Below are 15,522 nucleotides of genomic sequence, written 5' to 3'. Positions count from 1 at the left end.
ACATCGAGGGCCGAAGGGCCTGTTCTGTGCTGTACTGTTCTATTCTATTCTATTCTATTCTAAGTCTTTGGCCCTTGGCTGCCCAATAATTAGTCACCAGGTTAGTAAATGTAAACATGATTACTGTTTATTCATAACAAGAACAATCATGAAATATGCAGTAAACACAACTGGTTAACAAAAACAATATCCACTATAACTTGCCCCTACCCTCTACACACGACACACAAGACAAACAAATACAGATGGTTGGAAAGGGGTAAAAATCATAAGTGGAGGGAAGAAAGAGTCTTTGTTTCAGGTGGTCATTAGCACACTTTTCTTCACAGCATGTCTGCAGGTTAAAGACTTTTGTTTACAGCCTGTAATAATCTTCTTTGCGGGTTCATTTATTCAGGTACTCTGTATGTCAGAAATGCATTACTCGCAACTTTCCCTGGAGAGGCTCCTTATTTCTCGTTAAACTGTGCTTTCAGTTCATGGTTTGTCTTCAGGCCTATGTAGTTTCAGGAAAGAGAGTTGTTCGGTTCTGCCTCTGCCTTTCTGGAGAGAGAGTTGGTTGGTTCTGGACTTTGCTTGCACAGTCTGTAATGGTTCTCCTCTACATAGATTCATCCAGTTCAGGAATACATCCGTTTTGGAGAAAAACAGAGAGAAAAGACCTCTCCCGGGTCTGCCAAGATCAAAACGGAAACCAAACTCAAACATTTCTGAAAAGCATTCCAGTGGGATCAGATCCAATCATCACCTGTTACCGTGCAGAGCACAGGTATTGGGCCAATTCATTGGCACAAGCCAATCGATCAAACAGAGTCCCAATCCACCTCTCTGTTACTGATGCTGCCAGTCTGCAGCTTCTGTTTAATCTAGCGCAGCCTTCCAGATTCCTCCTGCTTGAATTAAAGATACATGCTTCTTGCCTTAAAAGGGCACGTCCAATAATCATCCATGGACCAAAAATGTAATAGCAAAATTAAAAGGGGAAGTAAGGGAATAAACAGGGAACAAATAGAAAGGATACTTACAAGATATGTCCATTAGCATGTACGCTGGGGCAAATATTTGGCTAAAAAGAACCCAAAACAGGACAGTCGGTTTCCCCAAAATATTTGGGTTCATCTGTGAAAAATTACCATTTGAATGAAAGTTTAAAAGTCTACTACTTCCAGAGGAATTCTCAAGTAATACTTATTTCCTCCAAAGAAAAGTGGCGAAAAACTCAATATCCATGTGGATACATTCAGAATATGTGTTAATTTTTCAAAAATGAATTCATGGGGTGTGGGCATCATTGACTAGGCCAGCATTTATTGCCCATCCCCAAGTACCCTTGCATTATGTCAGTGTACTTTTCTGCATATAATCAATCTAGGCTGAAGATAAATGAGTAGATTTACATGATTGTACTTGGTCATTGTAATTAAATCTTGATACTTCACATTTGAAAAGTTTCAATTTCAGCTGAAACAGTCCGGGAAGCATCAATTCCTTTCAGGTAGTGAACAGCCACCATGCTTCAGAACCGATGCTGAGTGTAAAAGACTGCCAATGGAGAGGCAAAAGACGAGGCAGGAGACATGAGAGTTAAATAAACATTTTACTTCAGAAATATCAATTTATTTTTTAAATAAGTCAAAATCTTTCTGTTACAATCTTTAAAGATGCATTTGAAATGTTTTAGACAAGTATGAAAATATAAACATTCCACTAAGTCACATCTACACAAAGATGTGTGAAAGTAAAACTCACTGCCTATTGAATGTTTATTAAAGGCATGAATGATCTCAATACCGAAACTGTCACTCATTTCCATTTGCAGATTAACAAAGTGGCTGCTGAGATTTGAATGTTATACAGACCTTGGTCTAGATCAAGGACCACAGTAAAAAAATTGATGCTAGACAAACAACCCCTTCAAATGGTTCAAGGGAGCTCTGATCAGCAGCATCCCAGAGTAATGAGGACAATTAGTTTCACAAGGTTTGCAACATTGGCCCCTTCTCGACAATATGCTCCACCAAATTTGTGGCCTAAGTGAATAATATTAGTCGCCACAAGGATGTTTCAGATTTACACTGGCAGTGTTAAGTGGTCTCCATCAAGCAGCACCAATCATCATCTACGCAGCTTGTAAATGGCAGTGGGGTGTTGAGGAGTCACCTGCTTTATGTGGATGATGTGTTTTTGGTGACCCTCCCATATTTGCAGTAGCTTAGGCAGGCTCTTCACAAAGTCCCTCAACAGAAATGGGTCTTCTCACTGCTCAGCAACAGGCTGCAGATTTCCCTTCCTGAATATAAAAGCTTGGCAGGTGTTGATGGTTTTATTCCTCTTTGACTATTCTTCTCTCTTGAATATCCTTTTATTATCTTCTGAGGTGGCTAAAGTTTTGTAGATGGCTGCAGCAGAGTTGGTTTGTGCATTACTTCACTCTGTGGATAAAAATATTATAGAACTTGTGACACAAGGCCATTGGAAAAGGAGAGAATTCTGCAAATACTAGGCAAGCAGAGCGCAGCATGCAAGTCATGCGTAACTGCACAATATACATGGTTTTTTTTTTAAATTCTATGTATATTAGTGACTTTATAAAGCTTTGACAAACTAACATACACATTATATGCAATACGTTCCAACTATGTTTCGTGTACAAGATGTGAAAAATTAACTCTATAACTTACCACATTGGAAATGAATTTTTTTCTTCCTGAAGTATTTTGAGTAGCTTAACTATCATTTCTTCAGATCATGTTTTCTGTTACTAAATCATATCCTCTTCAGTATGCCTTGGGCCTTTGGTAATTAAAGTCAACCTTCTTCCTTGCCACTTCTTTTTGAGATAAAGAGCTTGCATTTATAAAGAGCCTTTCACCACCCCAGGACGTCACAATGCATTTTACATGTACCTTTGAAGTTGGTCTCTGCTCTAATCTATGTTCCCTGTAATTTTGTAGGATTTTTTTTCAAATTCAGAACTTTTGGAATATTTTGAAACGAGGAGTCACCTAAATACTTACCTCTCCTGAACTAGGAGCATGACACCTTGAATTTTATAAACTGATCTTAATCAACAATAAAATATGCCTCCGATTGCTATCTCTGCTTCCGAACTGAATTTCCCTCCTTTACCATCTCTGCTACTAGCACTGTGTGCTATGATATTAATCGGCATTAGACCTTAAGACACAAAGCGGCTCACCAAAATGATAAATTTGCATAATCCGAATAGATTATTTCCCTGCAATATTTTTCCAAATATCCAGTGCTTCCAGCTGAGCTGCATCATTGAAATCTCCCAGAAACTTGCAAGAAAGAGTATGACCCCCATTTTTGGAAATAATTACTTATCTCCTGTTTCTCGTCACTTCAAGAAAATTATGATTTCAAGCACATAGGAGGCACTTTTGTTTATGCGAAAATACAAATCATAGTCAGACACTCCAATATTAAGGGGGAGTTAATAAACTTGGGCGCCTTTTGCAACACATCTACAGATCAAATAGCAGAACATAATTAAATTTTGTTTCGAAACCACCTCCAGAGTTGTCATTCTGTGCATTATTATCATATCAAATGCTCCTCTGAAATACATATTCAAGCACGTCATTTTCTGCAGCCAATACAAAGCTATACTCTTATTACAGAAAGCTATTTGCATAAACCCACCACTTCCTGCCAAATATCATACAGCAACAGTGAAACTCATTCAATTTAATTCTAAACGAGTAACTTTTTTTTGAGAATGATGTGCACCAAGCTGTTTTGGGTAATTATTGTGCCTGCCAAAGAAAGGGACACTAGCATTCCAAATTAAATACCTTCCTACTTTATACATCCAGTGCCAAAATCAAACATTCAAAATTGACTGCAAAAACAAACATTAGAACTCAAACCATGATACAAACATACATACAAACATATGAATTGGGAGCAGGGGTAGGTCACTCAGCCCTCCAAGCCTGCTCCACTATTCAGTATGATCACGTTTGATCTGATCAGAACTTTCACTTCACATTCTTGCCTAGCCCAGATATCTTTTCACTCCCTTGTTTATCAGGAATCTATCTACCTCTGTCTTAAAAATATTTAAATCACGGTGGCACAGTGGTTAGCATTGATGCCTCATGGCACCGAGGTCCCAGGTTCGATCCCGGCCCTGGGTCACTGTCCGTGTGGAGTTTGCACATTCTCCCCGTGTTTGTGTGGGTTTCGCCCCCACAAACCAAAGGATAGGTGGATTGGCCATGCTAAAATGACCCCTTAATTGGAAAAAATTAATGGGTACTCTAAATTTATTTTTTTTAAATATTCAAGGTGCCTCTGCCACCTTTTGAGGAAGAGATTCCGAAGTTTCACAACTCTCAGAGAGAAAAAGCTTTTCCTCATTTCTGTCCTAAATGAGTCTTACTTTGAAACAGTGGCTCCTATTCTAGATTCTCCCACAAGAGGAAACATCTTTTCCACATCCACCTTGTCAAGTCACCTCATGCTGTCTAGTCTGTTCAACCTTTCCTCATAAGACAACCCATTCATTCCAGATATTAATCTAGTGAACCTTCTCTGAACCTCTTCTAATGCACTTACATCACATCTTTCATTAAATAAGGAGGCCAATACTGTCTGTACACAGTACGCCAGATGTAATCCCACCAATGCCCTGTAGAACTGAAGCATAACCTCCTTTTCCTGTATTCAATTCCCCTTGCAATAAACAATAACATTCTATTAGCTTCCCCAATTGCTTGTTGCACCTGCATGATAACCTTTTATGATTCATGACCAAGGACACCCTGATCCCTCTGCACCTCATAGCTCTGCAATCTCTCACCATTTGGATAATAGGCCTCTTATTTGTCCTGTCAAAGTGGATCACCTCGCATTTTTCTACATTATATTCCATTTGCCAGATCTTTACAGACTGTGTATATCCTTTAGTACCCTCTTTAGGTCCTATTTACTACTTAATTTCCTAGCTTTGGGTCATCAGCAAATTTAACAACTATGCCATTAGTCTTTTCATCCAAATCATTTATATAAATTATAAAGAGTTGAGGTCCCAGGCCTGGTCCCTGTGGTTCATCACACCACATATCCTGCCAACCAGAAAATGGGGCATTTATGCCTACTCTCTGACTTTCAACATGGCAAAGTATTGCTGCTCGTACACTTTATGGCCAAGACAGTATTTTTTTTGAGACGGCTGCTCATTCCTAATTTCCCTTGAATTGAGCATTTCAAAGGATAATTAAGAATCAAACATATTGCCGTACAAAGATTTGCAGGTTAGGTGGATTGGCCATGCTAAATTGCCCCTTAAGTGTCCAAAATGTTAGGTGGGGTTACTGGGTTATGAGAATAGGGAAGAGGTATGAGCTTAAGTAGGGTGCTCTTTCCAAGGGCCAGTGAAGACTCGATGGGCTCCTTCTGCACTGTAAGTTCTATGATTCTGTGGGTCTGGAGTCACAAGTAGGCCAGACCAGGGTAAAGACAGCAGATTTCCTGCCCTAAAGGACATAATAATAATAATAATAATCACTTATTGTCACAAGTAGGCTTCAATGAAGTTACTGTGAAAAGCCCCTAGTCGCCACATTCCAGCGTCTGTTCGGGGAGGCTGGTACGGGAATTGAACCCGCGCTGCTGGCCTTGTTCTGCATTACAAGTCAGCTATTTAGCCCACTGTGCTAAACCAGCCCCATGGGTGAACCAGGGATTTTACAACAATGAATATTCTAGATTGAATTCAAATTCCATCAGATGCCTAGGTGGGATTTGATCCTGTGTCCCCAGTGAATTAGCCTGGGCCTCTGGATTAGAATTGTGCCAGAATCTCAACCTAACATTAATTATTGAGGAAATACTGTTTTTGGTGTCATCTTGCAATCAGCGATATAAATCTCAAAATTTCAAAAGGCATGCTCTGTCCAACTTCAGACTTGGCAAATAGATAGCAATCCAAGTGTCCACGTCAAGGTGGTCTCTGGTATCAGTGTGGATAAACAATTTACCAGTTTACTTCAGTAATAATTACAGCTACTTTAAAGCAGTAAGTACACACGGAGCCCTGAATTTTGCAATAAAAATAAGTGAGGCTATCAGCTCTCACTGTCATTAAGGAGCAAACTTCTGCCACCCGTACATGCACAGTTGTGTGTGGAATCCAGAAAGCTGCTATCCAAGGGTTTCTACTCCTCAAACACTGCATTATGCCAGTATGTCAATGAGAGCTTTGGCACTTAAATACACGAATAGTGCGAAGTTCCTGTACTAGCCCACTAGGTATCCTGAAAAAGATAGGGCTTGTCGATTAGAGCATAAATTAATTTTCAACAGTATGAAAAATCTTAATAACCACCAAACCAACATCTCTGGCATAGGAAACTAACTTATACAAGTGTGATGTTTCATTCCTTCAAATTTAATGAATGTTGGAGATTTTCAAAAACTAAATATTTACTTTGTGTTTGTTTCTTTTATCTCTCTCACACAGGCAACCCCGTCTTTTTTCTCTCTCTGCATATGATTTGACATTTAATTAACGGCTCCAAACAGGCATTTCTGAGCTTTCCAAAGATTCTTCAATGCGATTGCTTGAGGAGGCATACCATTTCCTGTCCTATTTGCACAGGTCCCAGACACCCTGTTGAGGTTATACCATTATGTTGGCAAAAATCCACAGAAAGTCTGTGGGAGCTATTCTCTCCCCTCTGACCATATAGGTCTATGGCAAACAGATTTCTCATTACTGATGAATCCACCTTGGAGTATAATGTTCAGGATGACCCAGCAGGTAGAATTGTAGGACAGAGTCACGAGATCAGAAACGGCCTGTGTTTTTAGCTGATCTAAGTTAAGAGGCAGAAGGGAAGCTACAGGTTGCGCATGCATTTTTAGACTAGATTAGTTCAATTGGCTAACAACAACCTTGGGGATCAGATGAACACAAACAGTATGAGATCCAACCCCATTCGGGGCCTGCCTTCTTGGGTTACCTACAATTTTTTTTTAAAATCACAGCACTTCACTACGGTTCAGCAAATAATCGCCAAGGTTCTGCCTTTGGGCAGAGAATTTATGATTCATTGGCTACAAAGGGAAAGTCAAACAAGGTCAGCACTCCCAACCATCATCCATTAACTCTGGGTCTATTGACAACATTCATTTGCTATACTGAGTTACATGAAGATGAATGACCCTTTCAGCGAGACACCAAAGGACTTGGAGGTAAGAATCGTCAGAATAACACGCAAAACAAAGTAACATGAAAGTTTCCAGGGTTCAGAGAACACTGGTCGGTAGTTTGTAACTTCTGCAACAGATGTCAAAAGTTAGTTGTCAATTTCATTTTATATTTTGTTCATTCATGGTCCAAATTGTCTGGAAACTGAAGACAACAAATCTTGAAGGGAAAAGCACTGAACACGAAAACAGTTACAAAAAAGACTTTTGAAGTCTGGCTCAAAACGAGAATTCCATTTCTTCTGGATTCATTAAACATGAAACACTCGATCAAACGTTGAGACTAAAAGACAGCAGACACTCCCCATTCAAAAAAACTCTCCATTTCACAGACAGGTAGGTGGCATCCTGTGCCAATCTCCAGATCTCCACTTGATTTGGGTTTGAGTAAGGTGGTAACTCTGCACTGTTGCTCCCTTCTCCCATTGAGTTAAACTGGACAGGAGGAGGCCATTCGGCCCATCCTGTCTGTGCAGCTCTTCCCAGTGTGTCATGCCCTATCCTTACCGCTTTAAACGGCAGTCCCTCCAGAATCCTGAGCAGGAGCTGAAAACCCTCCGGCGTGTCCACCTGCCCGCCATAGCGCTGGAAGTGAGGGGGAGGTCCCCAGTTAAACCGAGCCCCCCAGCCGCTCCCAGGCAGCGCCGCCGCCGCCGCCGCCGCCATCTTAGCAACCGCCAACCGAACGGGTGGGGGAGTGGGCAGTACCACCGCCAGGGGGGTGGGGGGTATATAGGACCCTCAACAACATCACCACAGACTCTTAACCGCTTCCTTCGCACTGAGCCGCCTGTAACATAGGGCAAAATAACATTCTAATTTTAAATATTTGAGTATAAGACGACTGAACTCCGTTGAATAGGTGTACAGAAATAAATATCACCCCGAGAGGCTGATTTAGGTGGTTGAGCCGGCGTTGCCTGCTGTAGGTTACCATGGAGACGGGCTGGGGCATGGGGATAAACGGGGTCAGTGATGGGGAAGGGGCGTGTGATGGGGAGGGGAGGGGCGTGGGTGACGCGAGAATTAAAGCACCGGGATGTGGGGGTAGGGACGTGGGACAGGGGACATGGTGCTGGGGAGTGTAGTGGGGAAGGGGGGTGTAATAGGGAAGGGTGAGCGGGAGGGGGATGTGGTTCGTGGGGTGGGGGGGAGGGGAGGAGGATGTGGTTCGTGGGGGGGGGGCAGGGGGATGTGGTTCGTGGGGGGGGGGGGGAGGGGAGGAGGATGTGGTTCGTGGGGGGGGGGCAGGGGGATGTGGTTCGTGGGGGGGGGGGGATGTGGTTCGGGGGGAGGGGGATGTGGTTCGGGGTGGAGGGGGATGTGGTTCGGGGGGGGGGATGTGGTTCGGGGGGGGGATGTGGTTCGTGGGGGGGGGGAGGGGGATGTGGTTCGTAGGGGGAGGGGGATGTGGTTCGTAGGGGGGAGGGGGATGTGGTTCGTGGGGGGGAGGGGGATGTGATTCGTAGGGGGGAGGGGGATGTGGTTCGTAGGGGGGAGGGGGATGTGGTTCGTAGGGGGGAGGGGGATGTGGTTCATAGGGGGGAGGGGGATGTGGTTCGTGGGGGGGAGGGGGATGTGGTTCGTGGGGGGGAGGGGGATGTGGTTCGTGGGGGGGAGGGGGATGTGGTTCGTGGGGGGGAGGGGGATGTGGTTCGTGGGGGGGAGGGGATGTGGTTCGTGGGGGGAGGGGGATGTGGTTCGTCGGGGGGAGGGGATGTGGTTCGTGGGGGGGAGGGGATGTGGTTCGTGGGGGGAGGGGGATGTGGTTCGGGGGGAGGGGGATGTGGTTCGTGGGGGGAGGGGGATGTGGTTCGTGGGGGGAGGGGGATGTGGTTCGTGGGGGGAGGGGGATGTGGTTCGTGGGGGGAGGGGAGGGGGATGTGGTTCGTGGGGGGGGTTCGTGTGGTGGGATGCGTGGGGGAATTAGTGGAGGGGGGTGTGTGAGAGGTTAGTGGGGAGGTGGCCTGTGAGGGGGTGTTAGTGGGGTGGCGGGGCATGGGGAGGTTTGCGCTCGTGAGGAAGGGGGTCGGGGGGTTTACTGGGGAGGGGGCTATGGGAGGCTCATTGGGAGGCGGGGCATGGGGAGGTTTGCGCAAGTGGTGAGAAAGAGGGTCAGGGGGATTTACAGGGGAGGGGATATGGGAGGTTTGTGGGAAGGGTCAATGGAGGGGTCCATTGGGGAGAATGTTAGTGGGGGGGGGGGGGTTTGTGTAGAAGAGAGCATGGTGAGTTACCGGCAAGGGGGGGAGGGGGGGGGGTTAGTGAGGTGTGGGTGTCTTAGTGGGGAGGGGGCTGGGGTTAGTGGGGAGGGGGATGTGGGAGTTTACTGGGGAGAGAGCCATGAAAGAGTTAGTAGGGAGAGCGTGTGGGGGGGGGGGGGGCTGCAAGTTAGGTGGTTTATGGGGATAGGGCAGGGGAGTGGTTGCTCTTTCAGAGGAACTGTAAAGACCCGATGGGCTGAATGGTCTCCTACTACGCTGTGGGCATGGGGGATTATAGGGAGGGGGCATGTGGGACGATGGGGAGAATGGTGAGGAGGGGATGGGGGCATGGGAAATAATGGAGAGGTGGGTTAGGAGCCAATGGGGAGGAGATAGATTGGGGATATAAGGGGGGGAAAGTTGAGAATGGGGAGGTCGAGAATGGAATGATGGGTAATTGGGGAGAGGGAATGGGCATGGGGAGGAGGGAAATGTGGGAAGGAATTGGTGGAGGAGAAATGGGGTGACGGGAATGAGGGAGGGAGGAGAATGGGCTAGGGACGGGAAAAAATGGAAAGGGAGTGGGTAATGGGAGGGATTGGATTGGATTTGTTTATTGTCACGTATACCGAGGTACAGTGAAAAGTATTTTTCTGCAAGCAGCTCAACGGATCATTAGAAAAGGGAATGAAACAAAATTCAAGAAAATACATGAGAATACAATGTAACTACATAAGCATTGGCATCGGTTGAAGCATACAGGGTGTAGTGTTAATGAGGTCAGTAAATAAGAGAGTCATTTAGGAGTCTGGTGACAGTGGGGAAGAAGCTGTTTTTGAGTCTGTTCGTGCGTGTTCTCAGACTTCTGAATCTCCTGCCCGATGGAAGAAGTTGGAAAAGTGAGTAAGCCGGGTGGGAGGAATCCTTGATTATGCTGCCCGCTTTCCCCCGGCAGCGGGAGGTGTAGATGGAATCAATGGATGGGAGGCAGGTTCGTGTGATGGACTGGGCGGTATTCACGACTCAGTGAAGTTCCTTGCGGTCCTGGGCCGAGCGGTTGCCATACCAGGCTGTGATGCAGCCCGATAGGATGCTTTCTATAGTGCATCTGTAAAAGTTGGTAAGGGTTAATGTGGACATGCCGAATTTCCTTAGTTTCCTGAGGAAGTATAGGCGCTGTTGTGCTTTCTTGGTGATAGCGTCGACGTGAGTGGACCAGGATAGATTTTTGGTGATGTGCACCCCTAGGAATTTGAAACTGGAGGGTGGGGGATTGTCGAGGGAAGAGTGGGGAGGGAATGAGGAATGTTGAGAGGGATTGGGGTGGGTGAGGATGTGGAGAGGGGAATAGAGGGGAGGGGTTAGATTGGGGGAGGGGGGACAGGAATAGGAAAGGGGAATGGGAGGAAAGGAAAGTGATAGGTGGGAGCGAGGGGAATTTGGGGTGTGAGGGATTGTGAGAGATTGGTAGTGTGGGCGATGGGAGAATGGGGTGTGAGGGGGTGGAGAATATGGAGAGTGAACTGGAGATTTATATAGGCAAGAGGGTGGATGTGGGATTGAGGTGAGGGGGAATGTGGGGACACAAGGAATAGGATGAGGCCAATCAACGCATCTTTCCCAGTAATTTAACCCTTTGGAGTCTCGGTATAATTCTAGTATATCTACATTGCATTCTCTTCAAGGGCAAAAATAACCTTTCTGAGGTGTAGAGCTCATAATGAAACACAACGGTTCCCAATGTGAACTAATCAGTACTTTGTACAGCTGAAGCATTCTACCCATTTGTATTCCAACATTTTGTTCAAGAAAGTTTGTCTCTGAGTCATGTGTTAAACTTCTCTGCCAGATCAAACATGCAAAGCAGAGTGTTCTTGTGGGGACTCTGTGATGCTACTTCATCAGGACTGTCCTTAACCAAGAGTGAAAGGTTCAACCTAAGTGCACCGTGGATCTCGGATGAAGTAAAATGATTGTCGGGGACTACTTGAGGATTAGGTCCAGGATGACAAAGCGTTGTTGAACTCTACCGGAGAACTGGGAAGCACTTTGCTGAAAAATCAATGTTATATTGTCTATTTAAGTGCAATTCATAGTTTCTACAATTTTCCTGTTCGTGTTTAATCTACATTTACTTTAGTTTGTTTACAGTAAAAGTTTTACAAAGTGAAATCTTGTCCACCTTTTCTTTTCTGTTGGGGTTGTTTGGTAAATTTGATTCTTTCCTGTTACTGGTCTCCACGGGGATCTTAACCCTTGATTGTGAATATAAACCGATCCCATCCTCCATGTTCCTTCTGAACTGCAACAATTCATCAGGCTGTCCCTGAATGAATATGTACAATGGTGACTCCACACAGTGATTGCAATCTGTCCTTTGTATGTTTAAGTTTGGGCTGAGCTTGTTAATGTACACAGCAATGGATGGAAAAACTAAGATGGATCAAGAGTGCTGAACGACTGAGGATTTGGGTTCTTTACTGCATCCACAGAACTGAGATTCAATCGTATCTCTTGAAGAGCACATGAAAGACCAAGGGACTCAGAACATGAACGTTTTGTCAAACTCTCATTGATGACAGTCCTTCTTCATTCCTCAAGTCTACTTGTGTTTCCTTTACCAATGATCTCCATTTGGTACTGGCGTACTCATTCCATGGAGCTCCACTTTGGGTACATTATGCACAGCCAGATTACTCACAATGTAATACTGGAAACTTCACTCTCCTTTGAGAGATTGACAGGAACAGATTCTTCCATTCTCTGCGCATCTGTGGAACACTCCAGAAGCTCAGCACAGCTTTTAATTATGGCTTCCATCATCAGCAGCTGTACTGGAACTGCTGGGAAGTGGGTCAACCAGGGAGAGAAATGTGCCAAATTAATAATGGAAGGTTTGAAAATATCATTGAAATCTCAGAGCGTATGCGATAGAAGTTTGAGTGTCACAAAGGTAATGTCTGTCCTCTAATTGTTTTCAGAATCACTATTCATTTTCTATATTCAATCTGAAATTTTCATCACATAATTGAATGTAACATATTAAATACAAAATATGGCCAAACCATGGCTTACAAGGGAAATTAGAGATAGTATTAGATTCAAAGAAGAGGCATACAAATTAGTGAGAAAAAGCAATAGACCTGAGAATTGGTAACAGTTTAAGCAAAGGCAGACCAAGGGATTGATTAAGAAGGGGAAAATACAATTTGATAGGAAACTATCAAATGACATAAAAACTGACTAAACATTTTGTTTTAGAAAATCTTTTATTTAGGTGTTTAAAATGTTAACAATTTTACACGTCAACTTTCAACAAAAAAAACAATATAACCAACCAACCCCCCACCCCCCGCGTGCACAGACCCCGACTTACACAGGCAATGTTACCCTCCCCAACACCCCTCCATTGGCTCTCCTTTCCCATCTCTCCCATGCCTCCCCTTCCCCCACTACCCCTACCCACCTGCTGACAGCTTAATTCTTCTCTAAGAAGTCGATGAACGGCTGCCACCTCAGAAATGGGGGAATTCATAACAGAAAACAAAGAAATGGCTGAGGAACTAAATTCGTACAGTGCTTCTGTCTTCACAAAGAAAGACATGAATAATGTACCAGAAGTTCTGAGAACACAAGTTTTTGTGAGAAGCTGAAGCTGAAGGAAATTAGTAAAGAAATGGTTTTGGGGAAATTAATGGGATTGAAGATGGACAAATCTCCAGGGCCTGATATCTTGATCCCAGAGTACTTAAGGAACTGGCCCTAGAAATAGTACATCCAGGGGTGGCACGGTGGTGCAGTGGTTCACACTGCTACCTTTGGCGCTGAGGACCCAAGTTTGATCCAGGCCCTGGGTCACTGTCTATGTGGAGTTTGCCCATTCTCCCCGTGTCTGCGTGGGTTTCACCCCCACAGCCCAAAGGTGTGCAGGTTAGGTGGATTGGCCACACTAAATTGCCCTTTATTTGGAAAAAAAATAATTTGATACTCTAAATTTGAAAAAAAATAGATCCATTAGTAGTCGTTTTCCAAAATTCTTTGTACTCTGGAATGATTCAGACAGATTGGAAGGTAGCGAATGTATCCCTGCTATTCAAAAAGGGAGGTAGAGAGAAAATGGAACTATAGACCAGTGAGCCTAAATCCGATAATAGGGGAATTGCTGGAGTCCATTATCAAGGATTTCATAGCACAGTATTTGGTAAGCAGCGGTGTAATCAGACAAAGTCAGCATGCATTTATGAAAGGAAAATCATGCTTGACAAATCTACTAGAATTCTTTGAAGATGTAACTAGAGGAGTTGACCAGGCAGAACTGATGGATATGGTTTATTTAGACTTTCGACGAGGTCTCGCAACAGATTAATATATAGAACAGTACAGCACAGAACAGACCCTTCGGCCCTCAATGTTTTGCCGAACAATGATCACCCTACTCAAACCCACGTATCCACCAACCCCCCCTTAACCTTACTTTTTTTTTAGGACACTACGGGCAATTTATCATGGCCAATCCACCTAACCCGCACATCTTTGGACTGGTGGGAGGAAACCGGAGCACCCAGAGGAAACCCACGCACACACGGGGAGGACGTGCAGACTCCGCACAGACAGTGACCCAGCCGGGAATCGAACCTGGGACCCTGGAGCTGTGAAGCATTTATGCTAACCACCATGCTACCGTGCTGCCCGTAAAGTTAAAGCGCATGGGATTACGGGCTGTGTCTGGAGATGGATAGAAAGATGGTTAGGAGACAGGAAGCAAAAAGTTGGAATAAATGCGTCTTTTCCTGATTAGCAGGCAGTGACTAGTGGGGTACCGCAGGAATCTGTGCTCGGACCCCAAACCAGACGGAATGGTCCGCCTATGTGGGAATTACAAGTTGACTATCAATATAGCTTTGAGACTCGACCGCTACCCCATGACTCACATTGAGGATCTGTATGCTAAATTGGCTGGTGGGTGCTCGTTTACGAAGCTAGATATGAGTAATGCGTATATGCAACTTAAATTCAACAGGTCCTCTCGTCAATATGTTACAATAAGTAGATAGATACCACTGGAACCTATAAGAGTACACCCGGCTATCTTTTGGAGTCTCATCGGCGTGTGCAATATTTTAGCGTGTTATGGAGAATATCCAGCGGGAGTTGCTGCACGTCACAACTAATTTGGACGGTGTGCTGGTCATGGGGGCGACCAACCAGGAGCACTTGAAGAATCTGGAAGTGATGTTGCAATGCTTCTCCCAGTTTGGCGCCCCCTGTGATGGGCGAAGGGCATGTTTCACGCAAAAGAGATGGTCTACTTAGGTTATCGAGTGGACCACAACGGCTTCCACCCAGTGGCGAAGAAGTGCGTGCGATCCAGTTGGCTCCTGCCCCAAAGGATGCATCGGAACGCCATTCATTTCTGGGACTGGTCCATTATTATGGGAAATTAGTCCTGAGTCTCGTGGCCATTCTGGTTCCTCTGCATCTGCTCCTTAAGAAGCACCAGGCCTAGCTATGGGGTGCAGCCCAGGAAGCAAATTTTCTGTGTGTCAAGAGACGGTTGTTGTCTTTGGGAATGCTGACATACTACGATTTGGGCTGTTGATCGTTACGTGTGATATGTCGTCCTTATGGATCAGGGCTGTTCTGGCCCATTGAATGCCTAATGGTCGGGATCGGCCCATCACTTTTGCATTCTGAATGCTGATTACGGTCGAGAGTAAATAGGCGCAAATCAAGAAGAACGGTCTTGCGGTGGTATTCAGAGTAATAATGTTCCACCAGTACCTCTACGGCTGCTATTTCTACATCGTGATGGATCATAATCCATTACTTCGTCTTTTCGGGAGGACAAGGCAATCCTGCCTATTGCGTCGGCACGATCCAGCGCTGGACCATTGTTGCTGGCCCTTATGAGTACTCCTTCGAACATCAGCGAGGGACCCACATTGCGTACACTGATGCATTGAGCCTGTTACCATTGGCAGCTAAAGGCCATAGCCCCCCTCAGGCAGATGAAGTTGTCGCATTTTTAAATTTCATGGACTCCTTGCCGGCCACCTCATCGCGTATCTGCAACTGGACT

The 15,522-nt window shown here is 45.0% G+C and overlaps 1 protein-coding gene and 1 long non-coding RNA gene across 6 annotated transcripts in view; both read right to left on the bottom strand.

Moving 5' to 3' along the window:
* Positions 1-8,166, bottom strand: part of nphp4 (nephronophthisis 4) — a 591,121-nt gene extending 582,955 nt beyond the window's left edge. For 4 of the 5 annotated variants that reach the window (XM_038821764.1, XM_038821765.1, XM_038821766.1 and 1 more), the window contains exon 1: positions 7,747-8,166. In XM_038821764.1, coding sequence (XP_038677692.1) covers positions 7,747-7,905 — 159 coding nt within the window. In that variant the 5' untranslated portion in view covers positions 7,906-8,166. The remainder of the gene's footprint in view (positions 1-7,746) is intronic. The other variant, XM_038821772.1, reaches the window with a different exon arrangement.
* LOC119979488 lies at positions 1,579-4,110 on the bottom strand. Its single transcript, XR_005463739.1, has 2 exons — positions 2,682-4,110; positions 1,579-2,432 (listed from the first exon to the last, which is right to left on the bottom strand). It is a non-coding gene; the product is annotated as an uncharacterized LOC119979488 (long non-coding RNA).
* Positions 8,167-15,522: the final 7,356 nt, after the last annotated feature.

The sequence above is a fragment of the Scyliorhinus canicula genome, chromosome 16 (genome assembly GCF_902713615.1).
Source record: "Scyliorhinus canicula chromosome 16, sScyCan1.1, whole genome shotgun sequence".
In the NCBI taxonomy this organism is placed as follows: Eukaryota; Metazoa; Chordata; class Chondrichthyes; order Carcharhiniformes; family Scyliorhinidae; genus Scyliorhinus; species Scyliorhinus canicula.
Note: the sequence above shows the minus strand (reverse complement) of the source record. Positions and strands in the feature narration are given on the sequence as shown.